Below are 22328 nucleotides of genomic sequence, written 5' to 3'. Positions count from 1 at the left end.
CTACAGTTTGGTGACTTTTTAGATCCTTACAGGAGCTGTATAGTAATTAAAAAACATTTAATTAAAAGACATTTCATAAAACCTCAGCAAGATCAATTTACCCTGCTAATGGTTTGCAGAGCCTACTCGCTACTGACAAACTATACAACAATATCTCTGCAGAAAACTCACATTTTGAAATGTCAACTTTTTATAGATTCTGAAAAGTGAGTTGATTTTTTTGAATGATTTGTTGATTTTTAGGATTTTTTTGTTTTTGACCTTTTGAAGACACATTTAAAGTGCATTGTTCAAATCCCAGGATAGTTTGATATACTGTTCCTAACAGGAGAAAGACATGTACAACAGTGATCCAAAGAGTGGTAGGACTACAACAGAGTGGTCATTTATAAAGATGACGTCAAATAATTGCCACTGGCATTACACCACAGTGGCATCATGCAGGTTGCACCTGTTCACAGCGATAGTGAAGCCATTCTCTGTGACAGAGTAAAGACCAATGGGAGCTAGTTCGAGATAATCATACAAAGAAATTTCCCAAGCCCTCAGAACATTGGAGTGAATGTACTGTGACTTTTACATTCACAAATCCTGGCAGAATGGAGTACCTCAGAGACAGCTTTGTTGTCGGTCAGTCTAATAGACATTTGTACAATCTGTGAACGAGTTCAAGAAAAGGCTGAATGTTCTTGTTTGTTCTGTTCAAAGATTTTAAAGTTCATTCTGTGTGTGTACCGTATGCCTCCCGGACAAGGTTTGAAGCAAGCATTACGTCCACTTGACAGGTGGTAGTTGCCTGATATCAGAAAGAATTGGAGTGGACAGATTCAAAGGTCTGGACACAAGCAAAGGCGGTAGATCTCCACCCCATGTTAAGCGTGTCAAATGTTGCCTCTTAAAATGAAGCATCAACTCTACTTACAAAATAAACATCCTAAAGGGCACCAATACTCATATTACATTTAGAGGGTTATTGGTTTCTGTAATTGTTCCTCTTGTCTGTACTATCTGTAATACCATCCAGTCCCTGCACTAATCAAACGTAATAGATGAGGACAAAGTTTTTGTTGCAACAATGTGCAGTATTCAGCAAAGACCATTTAAGGATATTCTCCTTTTTGTCTTTTTAGTGCAAAATATCCTGGATATGTCAGTATTTAAAAAGACCCGTCAGTGGTGATGGTAAATGTTGTCCACTGAAGAAATAAATAAATAAAGTGCGTGCTACATTGATCGAGAAAGCTGATTTCTCCTGCTGCGGAGCTGTGCTGACCGGGCCATAAATGTACCAGGATGCCTTGCACATCATTGAGCGACAACTTTGCTACGTCTGATAAATAAACAAAATAAACTCACAAAATTTCAATGAAGCAAATATTCTCACACCTAAACAGAAAGATACAAGCCTACACCTTCTGAATTCAAGTTTCTCTCTTACACCAATGCAGACATGCTTATTTGCCTTGTTAACATCCTCTGCACTCATATTTTGGATTTCCATTTTCGCTGTTATAGCACAAGCAAAGAGAACAAAGACCTTCATACCGAGTACGTCACTGTCACGTCACTGGTATACGGAAGAGCAACCAATTTTGCAGCAGCTCAGCAGAGACACAGAGAACATCAGTGATATTAGCAGGTGTTTCAGCACTATATACCTTACTCAAATAGTTAGAGATAAGGTTGAAAATAAGCACATTTTGCCTTTAATAAAAAAAGCAGAATCTACCTTTTAATTTTGATTTGCCCCGGATTTTTACTTGTGCAGTCATCAAGACGCTTATTCTACGGAAACACTTGTTACACGTATAATCTGTGATGACCTGATAGGGTTTTTATTATTTTCCCGTGTCAGGTGATATTGTGAAGTACCGCTGTTTGCCTGGATACACATTGGTCGGAAAGGCGGAGCTGATGTGTAAACTCAATTCCCATTTGCTTTTTGAAGCCCCAACCCCCACATGTCAAGGTAAGGCAACTCCTGAACCATATACAGAGATACCGTATGTGCATGTCTATATGAAAATCATATGGGGATACTGAATCAAAACAGATTGAATCTTAATTTAGGTTGCGTTGTTTAAACATTTTCCTCAAATAGATCTGAATACATTCTTTACAACTAAAAAATAGCTTCTGTTCTGTTAAACTGAATTTTCTCTATGTGTACTCCTGTTTGTCATTTGTCTGTAGAACAGAAATGTATGTGTGTTTCAACATTGTACAAGAAATATTAACTTGACAGATTAGATGTTAAAAACTATCAAAACATTTTCATTAAAAAATAGAATCCCGGCGATTTACAGTTTAACTTTGATAAAGTTTGGGGCTTCATAAGCAACAGATAGAAAATCAATACAGAGTGAAATATTTTGACATATAATTAAACTCCAAAACATCCGGATTCTACACTTTCCATACTGTAACTTGAGGCGTCTTTTCGTTAGACCCTCCGTGCCTGATAAAGACCCACATCTTTCCAGGCCCCGACATTTGTTGACACAGTTTTCTCCAGAGCCGCAGGAGATTAATCATACAGCTGTTTACACAGGCTAAAGGATACTCCGCATGAATAGTAAGTGGATATTGAGGTGTGAAATTGATGGAGATCCCCTTTAATCCATTGTCTTGAAAATATATCTTACAGTTTTAAAAGACAGATCACCTCTCCACCCATTGTTCCAAAGCGTTCATAGGCAGTAAACCATGTAATGTAATGGTTACCATTATCACACAGAATTTCAGATCTTTATAGAGGAAGGTATCGTTATCTCATCAGGGTCTGGAGTACATTTTCACCAAGATTTAATTTTGAATGCAAAATGGTGGTAAATCACTGTAATGGTTTGAAGGAGGCCTCTTTATGGAAAACATAACCCTAAAACCCACATTGTCTGAACCAAACTATTCTCCAAATGTTGTCTCAACATGCAATAAAGACCTTTGAACACCCTTCATGCTAATGTTTACATACATTTAACCAGTAAGGATATTAATACAAATATCAATCCTGCTGCTTCTGCTGCTGCTACCCACAGGTGAACAAACTATTGTCAGAGTCAAGATGAAATCCATTATAGAAGAGACATACATTTAGACATGTCAGAGAGGGAAAAGCACAGGTGAAACAAATTGTGTTTGGTCCCAGTAAGCCACGCCAGTGAGCCAGCATGCACAATACCAGGACCCTGGAACTAGCTCACCTAACTGGACTGCAGTGGTTTTTAATGTTGTCAAATTACATGTGGGCTATTTCTTCTATGACATGCCAAAAAAATCTGCTGCCAGAAAGGTATATTAGGCACGAGAGTCAATACATCAATACATTTTGAAAATATTAAATTGTTGTGCCAAGGTGAATACAAGTTTGCAAAGAGTTTGCAAAATCAGCAGAAATGCAATCCCATTGGCACCGACAGTCCTAGAGTTGTGTGTTGAAAATGTTGGATGAAAACTAAAAACTCTGTCCACTCCTCATTACCCTGTAATTAAAAAGGTATTGAAGATGTCTCTTTAGTAGTACAGCGGTTGATTGTGGCATGAATTTGAGTTTTAATTCTAAGACGAAAGAGACATCAGGAAAGAAGCACTTGATATTCTCAGTTCAGCAGTATTAATACATTCACACTGGGAAGTGCTGGTTGCAGCTCCTGGCATTTTTTATGAGACAACTGAATATTGATTTGAATTTCTCTTTTGAGAAAATTGTTGAAGAGATGCTCAGCCTTCACCATCATGTGTGATGAACAGAGTGTCCTTTCCATTATAAAGCAGGGTCAAAGGAAACCAGCACTCTTGTAAGAGAACATGCAACCAAAGTGCTTCCCCACACAAAAGCAGAACGACTGGCAGAGGCTCGGGCCGGCTAAATGGGCAGAGAAAATGGACATGTGGCCTTGAGATTCTACACATGCCGTCTTTGGCCCAACATGACCCCTAAGGCATGAAAGCAAGTTGTATGAAACATACTTTTCCAAAGGTGTGCTCTTTATGCATGTTTGTTGGAGAAAGGATACAGATACAAGTAGTAGGCAGATAAACAGGACCGGAGAGAGGGATGGAAAGGATGCAAATTGGGAAAGAGTTGCTGGAAGCTAGAAATGTACAAAAGAAAACTCTGAAAAGTTTTCACTGTTTTGATCAGTCTGACTGGCTTTTGTTTACTACCCTTCCAGCCCAGTGCCCAGCCAATGAGGAGCGGTCTTTGTCATCAGGAGTGATACTAAGCCCCGGGTTCCCTACTAACTATCCCAACAGCCAGACATGCTCCTGGCTTCTACATATGGTTCCAGGTACAGTGTGTGATGATGGGATGCAACCAGTTTGTGTCTAGACTGCTGTTTGTATGTGTAGGGGTGTATTTTTTATTTTTGCGTGCCTGTGTGGATGTTGTACAGTAGACTGTATTGTATGTACAGTGTATGGAAGTGCTGGTACTGTAAAATATAGAATATGTCAAGTGATGCTTGCAAGGCTGTGTGTGCATATAGTATGTATGGGCATTAGCTCTTTGGGCATAAATATGTATAAAGGTTTGTGCATGCCACCCTTCATTTGGTTGTGAGGTATACTTTATATTGCAGGTTTTTGGAAGTGTTTGTAAATTATTTGTGTTGTTTTCCAGGTTACACCATCAATATCTATGTAGAGATGTTCCACAGCGAGAAACAGTTTGATGAACTGGAGATTTTTGATGGTATACAAAGCTTTGCGTCTCTCTTTTTGCTATACAGACACAGACCGTCTTTCTCTCTTACACACACACACACACACACACGCACGCATACTCACATGCAGCTTTAATTCATGTTTGTTTATGAAAAGTAGCACAACACTTAATAAGATGCACAACACTTAATTCTCATTTGCGGTGTTAGGAATTTTCCCCGCAGGAGTTCCAACTAGCTTGTGTAACAGTCAATTTGAGTTTGTGTGTGCGTGTGTGTGTGTGTGTGTGTGTGTGTGGAATTTAACTTTCTTCTACTTTATTTATTCATTTTTATTTACATAGTATTATTAAAAACTTTATACAACTTTATATAACCAGTGACAACTAACATAGTTTTGTTAGGATTTTTGCCAGGATCAGAATATCAGTTCTTCAAATCAAGAGGCCCACTCACAGAGCCCACAGCTCAGTTTGTAAAACAGCAAACGTCATAACAACCCGTCAAAGCACAGATAAGGTCTTACCTCCTTTTGAAATATGTTAATTGTATTGAAATTCACAAACAGGGATGAGCATATATAACACTAATACCCTATGTGTATCCCGCTCAGCGCTGTCTCTTTGTATCTATCTGGTCCTAAACAGCTGTCTTTGATGTTGCCGACAGCAATGGCATCATTGTGCAGTAGATGGCTGTGACTGGAGTTGTTTCTGAACTTACTTCAGGCTCCATCCACTGCTTGGTCAATTTGTGGTCAATAAACCTGAGATGAAGCAAAACAATTTGCTTCAATCAGAATCATGTAATTTGGAGGTACTTAGCAACTTAATGATGCTGTCACCTTCATGTGCTGCGTGTCACAGAAACAATAAAACACATTCTGACTGCAGCATATTGTTCATCTCCGTCTCCGGTATATTGGAATTTTTTAATTTCCTGATACACACATACGTATGAAAGAACACACACCGTGCACTAAACTAAATATTTTACATTTATGCTTATACATGAGAAGATACAAATATACAGTGTGCTGTACACACGTCTGAAGTGTCATCCACTTCTCTAGGATCCTCAGGACAGAGCCCGTTGCTTGTCGCTCTAAGTGGTAATCACTCATCTCAGCTGAACTTCACATCTAAAACAAACCAGCTCTACCTACGATGGTCCACTGACCATGCAACCAACAAGAGAGGATTCAAGATACGATACTCAGGTACATACCATATCTTTCATTTTCTCTAATTGTTTTTGTTCATTGCTGTTCATTCATCAGCTGGTTATGCAAAGTCAAACACTATCTTCTTATCTGTTAAAGGTATAACTTGTACTCACATTGTCGGTTGCTGTTTGTAAACACAGAGCTCAGCAGTGGTCGAGCAAGAGTGAATGAAGAGAGGGACCAGCATTAGCGAGAATCAGAAGAATACAACTTTACTTTCTAAGTGATTTACTGCGGTTGCATTCTAAAGCACAAATGAACGCATCCATACCTCCTCACAAACGTGCGGGAAGGTGCCGGATTTTGAATGAATGCAGCCCAAGGCATGCTTCAGGCCAGGTCTGTGAGCCTCGGTACACCGAGGGGCATAACATAACAAGGGGCATGACATAGCGGAGGTGTTGGACCAGGGAATGAGAACGGGCTGCATACCCAGTTTATTAGCTCAGGATTTCACCCCCATGTGGGGTCCAAATGCTCTTTGCTGATTCCCAGGAGAGTCCCGAACACAGCAAATTAATAAGAAATGAGAAATAAATTGACAGAGGGCAGGATCTCTGCAGATACATCGCCACACACTATTAGTGGGTCATGAGGGATTATTCTGTACCTGTCTATACTTTGTTTTTTAGGAAATTGTTGCATATTATACCTTTTAAAAGCATAAAGATAAAGCTTGAAATGAAATGTAAATCTGCATTACTTGCATGTCAGGGAGGAAAGCTACAACTTGAGTTTTTTCACACAAACTAGAAGATCAGTCTCCTACCAAGTCAAGAAAACGTTCAGCTGTCTCCTCTGCTTTATCTCTGCTTTCACACTAATGAAATTGTATGCTGTGTTGAAAAATCTTCGACTAATGTTGGCTAGAAGGGATTTGTCTCCATTAACATGAATAATCAACCCCAACGCCTTTCTTATCGTGAAAATGAATTGATGCATCAAGGATGTAGGTACCTGAGCCGTGATCATTTAGAAGACACTCCTAATGGAAAACTTTCTTTTACTGCATCAGGCCAATCCACTTAGTTAATTTGAATCGCTGTGTTTCAGAGTGTATTATCTGTATTTATCAGCAGGTTCTTGTGGTGCTCTGATCATTAGCTTTGTTCAGATGGGTTTGTGAAGTTCTTCAGCTGCTTTTCAATCAGGGGTATTCATTTGTAAACAATTTGTGAAATTTGTTTCAGTCATAGAAATACAATTTACAGAGAGACCGATCGTGTTTGGACTTGAGAGAAGAGTGTCACAAGGTCGGTCTCCTGGCTCTCTATATTGAAAAAAATGTGTGATACATTTTAGTTTGTTGTTTGTATCGGAACAATCGCCAAAGTTATAGTATTGTTTCTTCCCCATGGGTGTTGTCGTGCCCTGACAATGACAGCTATACAGAGAACAGGAATTTATAGTATAGTTCATACTGTATACACTTACACTGTTAATGCTCTGGTGAGCTTTATGTTAAAGCACACCATACATATTGTACAGTATGTATGTGTATGTTTATCAGTTGCTGACAGTTTAACATGTACTTCTTTATCAAAGGCCTATTTGAGAATTAAGACATGGTTTTAGGGATAAAGTAACAATTAAGTTGAAGTTTCGAGTCAAGGGAATGTATTACGTCGGAGGCCTTGTTGGAGGCATTGTTCTTAATGATATCATATTTATATATCCACTGACCTTTCTAAAAGCAACAATAGCCTCATCGCTTGTGCACATGCTTCATAGTGATTCACTTTGAAATTCCACTCCTCTCTTACTATCTCAGTCTCTCTACTGTATTGGTTTTGTTCTCTTTTCTTTGCTGCTTCAATGCGTCTGTGACGTCTGACTTGGGTCAGGCTCTAAACTATTGTGGGAGTTATATATTTTAAATCGGTATCTGTAGTAGTATCAGTAATATGTGTCTCAACATATTTTATATGTGAGAGCAAAACTATTTTGTATGAGTCAACTAAAGCTATTTCAGATGGAACTAAAGCCAAAACAAACCAGTTTGTCAGTATCTCAGGGGAACGTTGTTGGTAGCTGTCATTGATTATGTCAATATAAAACTGAAAGCATTCGGTATAATTATAAAGATAGGCATGTGACACTTTATTATTCGGGTGTGCATATAGTACATTATATCAAGGCCATGGTTATTTGAAAGACACATGGAACCAGATATGCAGTGATGTTGATTGGACAATTGAGCGGGCCATGGCCTTCAGATGAAGCTGCCTAACCATAGCAACAGTGATGCACACTGATGCCTTGTGCAATGTTTTAACTAAGAGTGAGTAAACGAAACCATCACTACAGATTCTGTTTCTTGGTTTCTTTAATATGTGACCATGGTATAAGCAAAAGTATATACGTTATGTGTCCCAATAGAGCGTGTGTCATTCTTTGCCTCTGCATTGTCCATTTTCCTGCAGCTGATGGACAAAGACTACTAACCCTTTCTTTTCATTTTCCAGAATAGCACATTGCACGGGACATGTGTTGTGCATGTTGTGCTTTCACATGCACAATTAGAATATTTACAATGTTTTGTTGGACAGGACTTTCTCTTCCTCAATTTCCCACTGGGATTAATAAAGGACTGCACCTGTCATCTCATAATTGAAAGACAGTTAAATATAGGTGTGATGTGTCCAAAATGAGTTTTTTTATTGTCAAAGAAATCTTCCAAAAATTTGCGATTTTTCTTTCTGTAGGAATTCAAATTCCTGTAGCCGGTAACAGAAGTAATTTCAACCCCGACAGTCCCAATCAAATTGTCATTGCAATTCAGTCTTAAACAACTGATCCTCTGATATGGACGCTCTGAGATAGATTATATTCTAATACCCAGGAGGATTTTTTGTCCCTTTATCATAAACATTCAGTAGTAAGGAATTGAAAGACTGGGCCTTCATGGTAAGTGGTAGAGTTTCCTGTGAAGTGATAAAAACACAGAGAAATACTTTTTTATTAAATTGTTCTTCCTCTGTCCCTCTTTGTCCCTCTGTCTCTCCAGCTGCCTACTGTAGCATTAATGATCCTCCTGTGAATGGCGGCGTGGTCAACCGAACCAAACTCCGGCCGGGTAGCAGGCTTCAGTTCTATTGTAATCGTGGTTACCGGATGATAGGCTCAAGCAATGCCACCTGCAGGCTCCGCCCCAATGGGCTGTTCCAGTGGGACACGCCCCCACCTTTTTGTCAAGGTAAAATATGAAACACATTCTTCAAAAAAAGTTGACAGGTGTTAAAACTTTTTATTGCCCTTAAACTTTTCTGTCTTTGTGATGCGGCAGCCGTCTCATGTGGAATCCCTCAGTCGCCGGGCAACGGCAGCTTCGAGGCTAACCAGTACACCGTGGGTAGCCAAATCACCTATCACTGTAACCATGGTTTCCACCTTGACCCTGATGTTCAAATGACAGCAGTGTGTTTGGAGGAAGGCAGCTGGAGTAATGCCGCCATAGCACCCAGATGCCTACGTAAGTTTATGAAATGAGTTGACAAAAAGTAAAAACATCTGAGAGGAAAACTTCACCCTTAAAAATGACCATTTGTATCTCAATTTGTCACAGTGTGTTACTTGGAATTATTGATGAAAACTTTGTTTTTCTGGCATGCCTCTGCAGTTAACGCAGAATTTAAAACACTCGCGCCTGCACGAGCAATAGACGGTAGTGGCAGAAATGTTTTACATAGTAAGGTTTCAGCGATAATGCACGGGAAGTACAGACCAGGTACAGAGCGTGGACCGGTAGCTGTAAAGGTTCCAGTTTGCTGCCTGGGCACTGCTGAGTTGCCCTTAAGCAAGCCATCGGACCCCCAAAGTGCTCCCCATGCGCTGTATAGTAGCTGCTCACTGCTCCTTATACTAGGATAGATTCAAATCCAAAGGCTAAATTTCACTGTGTGTTGTGTGTGTACATGTTTGACAATTCATTTTGATTTACATTTGAGTAATTGATATGCAATTGTCATTTTGGGTGAAAAGTATTCCTTTAGCTCAAGGTCCACTTACTCGCTATTTCCTGAGCTTTTCACAACATCTCGCAATATTCCTCACTGAACGGAGTGGCTCAGTTTTCATGGTTGTCATGTTGTCTCCATGACATGACAACTAAGGAAGACTATGATATGCAGACTAAGGCCCAATCCAAATCTCCACCCTTACGAACTCACAGACTTTAAGGCGCGCTCCCGCAAAAACCGTGAGGGTTTAGGACTGTCCCACTGTCACATCATCGAGTGTTTGGAGACTCTCTGGCAGACATTTTGAGCCCTTTATGATCACTTTCCGTAAGTCAGCATTAGATGCAGACTTTGCCGAAGGGAATTACCCACAAATCATTGCAATGTGATGTTAAAGACGAGGTTACTAGTGGACGCATGGGGACGTAAAAAAAAGGTAAACACAGAGGACGGCTCACGTGTGTTCAGCCTGTCATATTAAATGTACTCAGAAACATTAAGGATTAAAGATGGAACAGAAAAAAAACATGAAATCAGAAGATATTTATTTATTTATTCATCAAATATTTGATTTTGTCATTGAAGCTGTTTTGACAAAAACAAGTAAGTATATTATTTGGAATTACCTCTCATCTTCTGAGGTAAGAGCCTGGAAGACGTTGAAATCAGGGAGTAAAAAATATAAATAAATACCCACAATTGCACATCATATCTTTTGTCGGTGCAGCAAAGTGCTGTCCGATTCGTATTTATACCATTTCAAGCCCTCACAGTCTCTCACACTCAACCATTTACCAGGTGACGTCAGTAAGTCCTTGAGGGTTCAGGGTTTGAGGCTTTACTAACTAAAAAAATTAGTAAGTGGATCTTAGATCAGTGGATCTTAGATCACTTCATATTCAAATAACTGTGGCCATGGTCAGTAATAAAATTTCATATTTCATTCAGAAAAGGTATATGACCAAAACATTCTGGTGACATCACCTATACACATTATAAGATTATAGATTTTAGTGATTTATAATTTAAAAATGATATATTATAGAGGTTCATGTGTTATTTAGTGCTGGCATGTATGTAAACCATATGGCAGCAAATAGCTTATGATTAATGACATAAATAAAGCTTGAAAACCTTAATTGAATGTTTAATTTAAATGCAATTTGATTAAATGTTGTCTTCCAGCGGTCCACTGCCCCAGCACAGATGGCACCTTGTCAGACCACATGACCTCCCGCCTGCTCTCTGGTAGTTTGGAAGAGTTTGGTTCTATGGTGATGCTGGAATGCTCAACAGGTTACTATCTGGGTGTGGGGCATCGGACTCTTCGCTGCCTTGCCAACGGGACCTGGGAGGGCTCAGATGACCTAGCTACATGCAAGAGTAAGTACAATACAAACACCGTTGTGTCTCTCCAGTGCAAAATAAATCTCAACTGCTGCTGTCTTATAATCCGACCTCTTGCCCTCTAAACGAGATAATAAAACTCCACTATGATACTATGTTTTGTGCGCTTGTTAACCTCCCCCGGCACTCTAGATGACATATAACTATTTATGAGTCTACGCCGACTCCGAGCATTTATTTTATTACAAGAGATTCCCTTTATACTGGGTACACATATATTCAAATACCTTTATATGAAATAGTAGATAGAAACAGTCCTTTGTAATCATTTTAACTTCTGATGTGATTGTCACTGAAATCAACAACGTTTAGGGATGGGCAAAAGACACCATATAAACCTAGGGACAAAAAAGAAACCCCATACAATCACACAGACACACTCCACACAAAGACACATCTACATGAACAGGGAACCCATGCAGACAAAAAGACAAATATCACAAGAATAAAACTGCATTTCATTTGCTGCCACAACCTGCCACGAATGAGTTATCAAAACAACGTACCCAGCCTGTTACAAGCAAAACAGTTTCGGAAAAGTCAGAGAAAGTTATTCCTCTGAGTACCCAGATAGCATGTGTTTTTCTTGTTTTGATTGGAAGCACGCCAGTATAACACTAATGCAGGGTCGCTTTGCTCTCATCCGTGCATTAGGGTGCATCAGCCTTTCAGCTGGAATCCTTAACTCTGCTAAATAGTCTTTGCTTCAATAAAGGACAAACCTCAGCGATGTTTGTGTGAATACTTTTATTTCTGAACTTCAACCAACAATTTCCACCGCAGACCTGGCGACGAGGATGTGGTGGAAATTGTCTGTAGAAGTAGAACGACCCTGCAGTATAAAAACAATTACTTATAGAGTGTGTAAGTGTGGGAAGGGAGTGGGTGGCCATCATTTGCAAGTCATATGAAGGAAAGAGGAAAAATACTGCAGACATCCAAAAGACAGTGGACATTAACTGAATCCTCTACAGTGGTCAGCAGTGAAGCGCACCGCAGCTGTTAAAAATGATCATCATCGGCTGTATAAATCCAAGATAACATCAAAAAGCATGAAAGAATGGCACAACAGAGCATCAATATATTTCAATTATATCTTCTAATACTGTGCATATATCACCAAGTACGATTGTAGTTTTTATATAGTTTCTGTATGTAAGTGAACAGGACAGTGCTGTCAGGCCTTCTGCCCTCTCCAGTCACTCACCCCTGTCTCTTCGATAGCTGTCAGTTTCAAGCGGTTTCAGGTCATTCAGATGCAGAGACAGTGGGCTTTTTAGGAAATAGTTACCGCAGTTCGCACCTCAGTGACCTCACACCTGGCTACGGCCATGCTGCTCACACCAGAGGTGCATTTCTCTGCACCTGTCAACAAGCAATTCTGCTCCTCTGCTCTTTTTTCTCTCTCTCTTGCTGTGTATCTGTTCACTCCAAAGATAATGCAAACAAGTTTGCTGAAATATTGGTCGGGACAATTCTGTCCTCCCAAAATATTGATAGGGACATGTCTCTACCGTCCATATGCAAACCTACTTAAAGGACAGCTTGAGAGTGAGTGACTTTCTGTCTTTGGGTTCATCCATTCCCCTTACCACTTTATTCTCATTGAGGTACCAGGGGTATCTTTACCGTTGCACATTGGGACTGTGATAGCTATTTTGAACAGAATGCAGCCTGTGCTTCCTAAATGTGGGGTAAATCTGAGCAATAGTGGAAGATTGTTTTTTCAAATAGTGTTACAATGCAATGTGCCTTTGCTGCTTCTTTTATAAGGGGAAGTTTTAAGTGAGCATTGTGAATAAAAAAAAAAGAAAGATTAAAAATGAACTGTATCTTGCATGAGAGCAGTGGTTTTCAAACTTTATTTTGCTACATTTTCAATGTATTTCTTCATTTTGTCTTGATCCGGTATTTGAGTTGACCTACCTAACACTCCAGCAGCTCAGAGGGATTTGGCAATGTAACAGTTGTGTCTATTCTTCAACTTGGCCACTGGTTTGAAAACATGTCTCTGAGGATATTAAGGAAAAATAAGATCTTAAATCCTGTGACCTACATCTAGTTCAGCCAGGTATTGCATTGGAAAACTACATTTACAGTGTTTGAAACAGGACGACTTACAATGTTATCTTACCTACAGTAACACTATGACGATTTGGCAACTTCAACCACTTCATATTCAGATTTGTGAAAACACAGAAAATATAACAATACCAGTAACCGCACAATGCTGTTTCTAATTCCCAGTGTATTTCTATCACAACCATGATCTTATCATATTTGTTTTTTTATTTAGTCATCTCCTGTGGTGAGCTTCCTTCTCCACCCTTTGGGACCAAACTGGGCACGTTGACCACATTTGGAGCAACTGCAATCTTTATGTGCAACCATGGCTACACGCTGGTGGGGTCACATGTCAGAGAGTGCGGTGCCAACGGGCTGTGGAGTGGTGCAGAGACCAGGTGTCTAGGTAAGGTTCTTAAATGTGATAGGGGGTACAATGTGTTGTTGTCTTTCCCAATGCCACTTTGGCCTAAAAATGAACAATCTAATCAATTATGAAAATAAATTCAGCAGGCTGAATGGTGTGAATCTTATTTCTGAATACATTAAGGGCTTGATTTAGACCTTCAGTAAGCACTGACCAGAGATGATCAATCCTGATTTTGCTTACTGTACCCACTCTACTCCAATGATTAAGCCTTGAAGTTACATGCCTGAATAAGAAGACTTACGCAGGATGCATTTTAAATTGATGCATGTATTAATCAAGTCTACCTACACATTATTCATCTGAGATTCTAAAATATACCTACAAGTTCATGAAAGAAGAGTTTAGATTTGACTAAATCACCATTAAATCACTGCTACAGACGTGGTCTTTATGTGGTGAAATGACAGTTAGCTGTGCTGCTTTTGTCAACACATGCACTGGGTTGGGTTTGAAACATTGCACATCAGAATGTTGTGTATAAAAAGTGATATAATTTTCTGATTTCCATTCAACCGTAAGTGACCAACCTCGATAGTGTGATTGTAATTAAGGTCTGTAGGTTTAGTGTCATGCTGACATAAAAAAATCACAAATGTTTTGTAATGAACAGATCATTATGGTCAAATATTTTCACGAGGGTGTTATGAGTTCTACAATCCTCTTATGGTATTCTGTTTTAAATTTATTTATTGAAGTATCTTAAAAGCAAGCAAAACATCTGTTCCTCACAATTTGAAAAAGGCTATAATTTGCAGTGTGTGACGTGCAGCACTTTTACACATTCATCTGTGTATTCAGGAGGCGCAAATATTGACGACACAATTAATTACAATTTGCTTCGGAAGGACCCTCAAACACTTTATTGCTATAAACAGTTTTGGTATTCAAGATAAGACCACGTTTAAATCTGAGTGGTTTTATAAAATCAGGCATCTGGGATAATGATTTTGAGTAGATTGTGTTGAGAAAAGGGATTAAAATAACTGCATTACATCAAAAGTACTCTGCAATGAGTTTTGAAAAAAATAATCAATGTTCTAGGTGCTTGTTTTCACAGCATTAATCATAACTCGAGAAAGTGTTTTATGTGTGAAGCATTTCAGAAAAAAAACTATGTTAAATGCTCAATAGATCAAAAGGTACTGGACCTCAGTCATTGACTTCATGAGGCACAGAAACATGAGGCGAGGGTTGACCGTGAAACACAGGTGATTGGTCTAATAATAGTTGAAACGGTATTGAATATAATTCAATGATTCTCTTTACCTCAGCTCTAAAGGTGTGTCCTGCAATGTGCTCAAGTTTTAAGGAATCATGAAAGTATGTGACACTTCAAGGCCACTTAGAGAACTCAAGGAAATTGTGTTAATAATCTGATTTTTAACAGACCTTTAGTGCTGTGAGAGAGCTGTGTTTTCTTTGAACATTGATTTGCACTCTGAGAACTGATGAACTACTGAGACAGCTCTATTACATTGTTTGGTAGTATCTAGCTGTTGGGACAATGAGTGAGAGTGTGGGAACATTGGACCAGCACTGATGACTCTGAAGCCAAAGATAGGGAAAGGTCAAGTTGTTTATCATTGTACTGCATTAATCTCTATCATTTTTTCTCCACAGCTGGTCACTGTGACTCTCCAGATCCTATAGTCAATGGGCACATTAGTGGAGATGGCTCTAGTTACCGTGACACAGTGGTGTACCAGTGCATGTTAGGATATCGCCTAATTGGCACATCAGTCAGGATCTGTCAGCAAGACCATCGCTGGTCTGGAACAACACCCGTTTGCGTCCGTAAGTTCTTTATGAAACAAGAAACATTGTATACTGTACAGTATGAAGATTCATTGCTCTTTCAGTTCATGTAATATAAAGTAAATGGGGTTGAAATTGTTCTTTCACTTCATCTCTGCAGCATATGTTCCAAAGAAAAGTTGAAAATACCTCAAAATATCAAGTCAAAAATAACACAATGCTGCAATGCTTTTTCCACTCCTCAAATTTCTCATCATACTTCTCTCTACTCCCTCAGCTATCACCTGTGGGCACCCCGGCAACCCAGGCAATGGACGGACCAATGGCAGCGAGTTCAACCTAAACGATGTTGTCAACTTCACCTGTAACAAAGGTTACATCCTCAGTGGAAATGCTCGTGCTCAGTGCCGACTCAACGGACAGTGGAGCAGCCCACTACCTGTCTGCAAAGGTCACAAATATGGTTACAGATTTATACCCATGTACATCATGTAGTTAAATCAGCTCTTCAGATTTTGTGCATACAAGACAGATGGCGTTGGTTTTTTTCCCCGTTTCTCTCCTAGTATACGTTTAGAACTAAAAATGGTAGTTGTGCACACATGCTTTGTCATTGTGGTGGATGACTGTAGTGGAGGTTTCTGGTGCCTTCCCATTTGTTTTCACTCTCAAATGATTTGATTGAGATAACATTGTTTTACTTACATTGCCACCTTCTTGAGGCAACAGTAAAATGTCAGCATAAAACGATAAAACCATGCATTTTAGATGGTCAGCATGTATTCTGTATTTTTTGGCCCGATTTGCTTCCAGCTACAATATGTCAACTGGAACATTTTGGCCAAATCTGCTGCCAGCAGACTGTAAAATTGAGAACTGAGTAATTGTAGCGTAATCACACTCTTAACATTGAGCTGCATTCATCCACAATCAGTGTGGTGTGTCTCTAAATAGACAAACAAATTCATACGTGCGCACACACACAGCTGGGTACATGTCCAGAGACGAGTTCTTCTACTCTGCTAACCATGCGTGGTCGTTACACTGCAAGCCTCCCCAGACCTCTGGTAGTGTAACAGTTATGCTATACTAAGACACGCAGACACAGGCATTGTGCACAGCCTTGAGAGCAGATCGATTCAACCGAGTTGCTCACATGGGTTTTCCATTGAGGGGATTCATCCTTGCTTTCTGGCTTTCTCCATCTCCCTCACTTTTTCTGTTTTATCCCTCTCTCCCGCTCTCTCCCAGCAGCAGCTGTCAATTATGAGACTGAAACTTTCTTTGTTCCCATCGGGTGCCAGACACACACACACACACACACACACACATCCATGTCCCCCATGGACTTACATTTGAGTGAATGTCAGTCTCCGCTGTCACATGTGGAAAATAAAACTCCACTCTTATTGGAATGGCATCCACCCAGACAGCAGGCAGAGTAGAAGTGACCAGAGGAGGGAAAAGAGAACAAAGAACTCCAGAAAACAGTTGACGCGGTATGACAAAAGAGCAGTTTAGAGATGACCACAGCAACAAAGATATGATTTTGTAACACTAGGATCCAGGATTTTGTACCCTAAAAGTAGCCAAGTTGGTTGATTTATCTCTGTCTAAAATCATTCCCTAGGTACTTTATAGTGCACTATATTTACTGTACACAGTTTTATTTTAGTGCCCCGAGTGTGAAATTTATGCACTGTATAGTATCCTCAAATATTCCCACGATGGAGCAGAGAAGTAGCCCCCATTACATATCCACTACATTACACTAACAATTCCAAAATACATGGGTGAGGCAAAATGATGACGAATAATGCATGTCTAAAATATCAATTTACTGCTCACTTGAAAGCAAACTGTGATTGAGTGATTTTCGAGACAGCCAATGTTACTCAAGATGTTATTGTCATCAAAATAATAGTTCTTCCAAATTGAGGAAGATTGACAAGTGTCTTCTGTTCTTTTCTGCTCTCTCCTCTTGTCTTCTCTTCCCATCTCTTGTCTTCTCTTGTTATGTTTTCCCTTCTCATCTCTTTTCTCCTCTTCTTTTCTCTCGTCTTGTCTTCCCTTCTCATCTCTTTTCTCCTCTTCTTTTCTCTCGTCTTGTCTTCTCTTCTCATCTCTTTTCTCATGTCTTTTCTTGTCTTGTATTCTATCCTCTCTTCTCTTCTCTCTTTGAATACTTGTTGTCTTAGTACAATCTACTGTATATCCATCTACATCCATGTGAACCACTTGGACCAAAACAAAGTGAAGAAACATTCCCTTCAATAAGACCTATTTAAATAGGTTCCAACAGTGTCTTCTTCTCTCCTTTGCAGTGGTAAACTGTTCTGACCCTGGCCATGTGGAGAATGGTGTGCGCCAGTCTGGCCTACGTTACCCAGAAGTCTTCAGCTACGGTGTAACTGTGGCAATCCACTGTAAACGAGGCTTCTACCTACTGGGCTCTGCGCTCCTTACATGCCAGCATGATGGACGGTGGGACCGACCAGTCCCTCGCTGCCTAGGTATGGATGGACAAATACAGGCACTTCAAGAATTATTTGAATTGAAAAAACCCAATGTTAAAACAAGCTCAGGAGACAAATGAGATAGAAGCTGAGACAGAACGAGTAAAAGATTGACATTATAGGCCCATAATGAAAAGGTTTGCCCTATTGCGAACAAGTTACAACTTTTTTGAATTCTGCAAAAAACAATGTCAACAAACGTTTGTCATGCTGAACACAGGTAGTCATAGACAGGTGGTTTTCTATTTATTTTTTCTATATATTTGCCAAGAAAAGCCATTTGAGGAGTGAAATGGCTTGAAGAGCCACGAGAAGGAAGATGAGGAGCGAATGAGAAACTGAGAGAAAAGAGAGGGTTCTAGGAAGAAAATGGGAGGGAAGTAATCACAAAAAGAGGGCAAGAGTACGAAAGAAAGAGGATTAGAGGTTTGAGCGTGTGTGTGCTCAGAAAAAAAAGGTGAGCATGTGTCTCTTAGGGCAATATGTATTCTTGTCAGAGACCCACAATGGCCGATAAAAACATAGAGATTAAACTAGAGAGCGATAAAGTGAAGAAGGCTGATTCAGAGATGGAGAGAGAAGCCCAGAGAGGCGAATGAGACCGCAGAACGAGGACACAGTAACAGAACAAATGAGGAACTAGACAGATAGGGAGAGAGGAGAAGACACTGGTGAAGAAACAAGGTCTTATCGGACAATTGGGGCGAGAGGGGTGATGACTGAGGTGCAAGGAGAGGATGGAGTAATACAATTGGGGGTAAGGGGAGATATCGGAGGACCAGTCATTTGGCAGAAATAGAAAATCAAGAACACTTTGATATCTGTGTCCTCCAGAAACATGTGCTCTGTAAAACATCAATTTTTCCTTAATTGAAGAAAAAACGCGAAGATGTTTTCACTGATATCCACTGCTTCGACACTGAAATGATTTCTACTAGTTTTCTACACAGAGTTGTTTTCTAAAGTGAATTTAATTTGAGGTGAGTTATCGGTTCTCTCGCTTTACTGGCATGACTACATAGTGCCATAAGCAAGCAGTATGGGTTCTGTTTAATCATGTGTGTGCATACACGTTATATAGTAAAATAACAAAACGGATAAAAAATGTGCACCCAATGGTTAAGGTGTATACTACATAACTGCAACGTCCCCAGTTTCATTCCGGGGGTGGGGGGGGGGCTTTGTTTCATCTCATATACCCCTGTCTCTCTTCCCCCCACATCTATGTGCCTTCTCTACATAAAATAAAGGTAAAAATGGCAAAAGAAAAGGGATAATACAACGGGTAAGCAAAGGAAAGTTGGTAACAAATCAATAAATGTAAAAAAAATATATAAAAAGTTAAGAAGAAATATATGGATAAAAATAAGTTTATTGTTTTTCCTCCCTCCACAAACTTAATGAATGTTTTATCTGCTATCTGTGTATTTTGGACAGTAAATTACAAATTGAATTTCGTCTTTGATGTAGTTCACAGAACCCTCTTTCTTTTCCCTGTGTGTGCACTTTAACACAAACACACACACACAACAACAAAAGAGACATATTAATTCAACCCCCTCTCTTGCTGTCACCCTCTTTCTTTAGCTGTCTCCTGCAGTGACCCAGCTGCACAACATAATGCAGTAGTATCTGGAATCTATAGTTAGACACAGTCCCACACACACACTAACACCATCTCTTTTAATCTCTCACTTTCTCTGTAGCCATTTCCTGTGGTGACCCAGGTGTGGCCCCTAATGCAGTAGTGACTGGAACCCACAGTTGGACATACAGTTCAGTGCTGCAGTACTCCTGTCTGCCTGGAGGGCTGCTGGTGGGTAATACTAGTTGCCACTGTCAGGAGGACGGCACATGGAGTGGAACGCCACCATACTGCACTGGTAAAAGCACACTGGTCGATAAAGAAGCATGCAGAGTGGTTTTCAGCTGGTAGAATACCAGAGCGTCTGTTACCTTGTCATGCATTTTCATACTGGCTGTTCAAAACAGGAGGCATGTTTGCTGTGTTTTAAATCCTGAGCAATAATCCAGCAATCACACCCATTGAAATTCAACAGCATCTATTTTGAGACTGCCAACAGGCAAATGTGTATCATGAGCTCACAAGAGGAAGAATCTCCTCCAGCCGTAAAAACTATTGCCAAAGAAAGCTTACCAATAGATGATGCTATACATATACAGTAGGCCATACATAGAACAGGCTACAAAACTACAAAAAAAGCTCAAGGCCTAAAATACAAACTGGGACTTTAATTTATCCATTTTCAACAATACCAAGCAGGATGTGTCAGGAACAGGCAGGGGAAACGAGGTGGAAGAGTCCTGGTTTACTTCACAGGTTGTAAGTGCTGCTCTACAGTAGGCTTATGCGGAGCACAACACTACAACACTACAAATGATCATTTCCAAACTCAGCATCAACTGTCTCAATAGCTGAAATGCAATAAGCTTACTCTGCTGGCCTCAAAACAGAACGCTCAGCAGGACAGAATCCATCCTGCAGCTGAAGACCTCATTGAGATGCAAGGCGCTGCATTTGGAGCTGTACCCTCTTAGACTCGCAAATCCCTACCGATGGAATTTAAGCTGCTAAAATTGTGACACGCTCGGTGCTTTTACTGCTAGAACAAATGCAAAGTTCAGTTCTACCAACTTTGCATAAATGAGTATGTGTGTGTGTGTACTGTAAAGTATGTGTGTCACTGAATATGAAGGACGGAGTAGGTGAAATATTTGTGCATCTTCTGCAACAGATGTTATGAGATGACAAACATCACACATCACACATGCTTTTTAGTAATTGTTGTTGACCTATAGCAGGGATGCTTGCCTATATTTTTTAGACTACCTCTTAGCTCAGTGTGTTTCTATTTACTTACATAAAATCACTAAAACCTATTAGGAAACTAATGGACATCACTTAAATGCAGCTGTGGTTTCCCGTATCGAGTGTCTTTGATTGTCTGTGCATGTGGTTACATGTTTGTGTGGGTCTCATCTGTTCAGGACTTTGTGGATGTTTCTGGGTTGCTTCAGTGCTGTCTACGTATCTAGCTGTTAGTCTGTGTTTGGTACATTAACTTAATGTCTCTTTTCTCGCTATAGGGGTAAGTCCAGGAATCTGTGGAGACCCAGGGATGCCTCCCCACGGTGCCCGTCTGGGAGGGGAAGAATTTAAAACCAAGAGCCTGCTGCGTTTCAGCTGCGAGGCGGGATTCAGTCTGATTGGCTCAGCCGAGAGGACCTGCCTTCACAACGGCACCTGGAGCGGCACACAGCCTGTCTGTCAAGGTGGGGAAGCGTGGCAATGACTTGGCGTGACTTATGTGGCTACATGAAACATTGACTATACTGAAAGAAGGAATGAAGGTCACGAGACACTTATAATGCAGCTCACACTTCAAACGGCAGACAAATCACCTTTATTTTTCAGAGATTACATTCCGTTAAATGCCATCATAGCACTTGGTTCTATAGTATTGAAAATCATTAATTCCGCCTGGAGTCAAAATGGATATTTATAAGCTTTTTTGCACATTATTCTTTTAATGTGCACTCTTTATTGACCCTGTTTAACAGTAAAAACATATTTTATACAAAGACATAGATTTGACAACATCGCATTATGCTAAACATTTTGATACCAAGTTGTAACTTTCTCATTTGAGGTTACCTTTGGGTCCCAACACAGATTCTATAAAACATTGCTATTAAAATAAACATTGCTGCAAAGATTTCATACAAACCCACAGTGCACTCGTGGCATATGGACCTAATTATTCAACATTTTATGTTAAAATAAATCAGCACAGCCTCCAAAGTTAAACAGCTTAATCTTTGCTTTGGAGAATACAGTAGCATCAGGCTACTTGGCATGCTGGTGCCAGTAAGCAACTAATCCATTACCAAACATAGCTTAAAGCACATTGCTTACATTCACACTCTGCATGTACAATATATATATATTTTTTTGTGTTCTTTAGCTGATTTTTTTTATTTAATTGCTACAGTTTTTTATTCACACAACTGCCTTACACAACACACAAACTGTACCGTTTTGCCACAAGTGGCGATCTCGTTCAAGTTCCCATAATGTTAGAGGTTTATGGAACTAGCAGTGGCAAAATATGAAGATTCAAATGTGTGTGTGTGTGTGTGTGTGTGTGTGTGTGTGTGTGTGTGTGTGTGTGTGTGTGTGTGTGTGTGTGTGTGTGTGTGTGTGTGTGTGTGTGTGTGTGTGTGTGTGTGTGTGCATGTTTATATCTGTGGCCCAGATATAAAGGATTGAAGTGTGTCACTCCT

General features: G+C 39.9%; 1 protein-coding gene across 1 annotated transcript in view; it reads left to right on the top strand.

Annotated features, from left to right (window-relative positions):
- LOC142970066 (CUB and sushi domain-containing protein 1-like) overlaps positions 1–22328 on the top strand; it is a 362809-nt gene that overhangs the window by 318163 nt on the left and 22318 nt on the right. The window contains exons 48-60 of the mRNA XM_076110217.1: positions 1856–1969; positions 4176–4292; positions 4625–4696; positions 5740–5886; positions 8900–9088; positions 9179–9364; positions 11037–11234; positions 13555–13728; positions 15373–15546; positions 15785–15958; positions 17832–18020; positions 19730–19906; positions 21132–21317. Of these exons, the coding sequence (XP_075966332.1) occupies positions 1856–1969; positions 4176–4292; positions 4625–4696; positions 5740–5886; positions 8900–9088; positions 9179–9364; positions 11037–11234; positions 13555–13728; positions 15373–15546; positions 15785–15958; positions 17832–18020; positions 19730–19906; positions 21132–21317 (2097 nt within the window). The remainder of the gene's footprint in view (positions 1–1855; positions 1970–4175; positions 4293–4624; positions 4697–5739; positions 5887–8899; positions 9089–9178; positions 9365–11036; positions 11235–13554; positions 13729–15372; positions 15547–15784; positions 15959–17831; positions 18021–19729; positions 19907–21131; positions 21318–22328) is intronic.

Source organism: Anarhichas minor, unplaced genomic scaffold (genome assembly GCF_050575085.1).
Source record: "Anarhichas minor isolate MPS153535 unplaced genomic scaffold, ASM5057508v1 ptg000042l, whole genome shotgun sequence".
NCBI classification, from domain to species: Eukaryota; Metazoa; Chordata; class Actinopteri; order Perciformes; family Anarhichadidae; genus Anarhichas; species Anarhichas minor.
The sequence above is the reverse complement of the archived record's forward strand: the minus strand, read 5'-3'. Positions and strand labels throughout refer to the sequence as shown.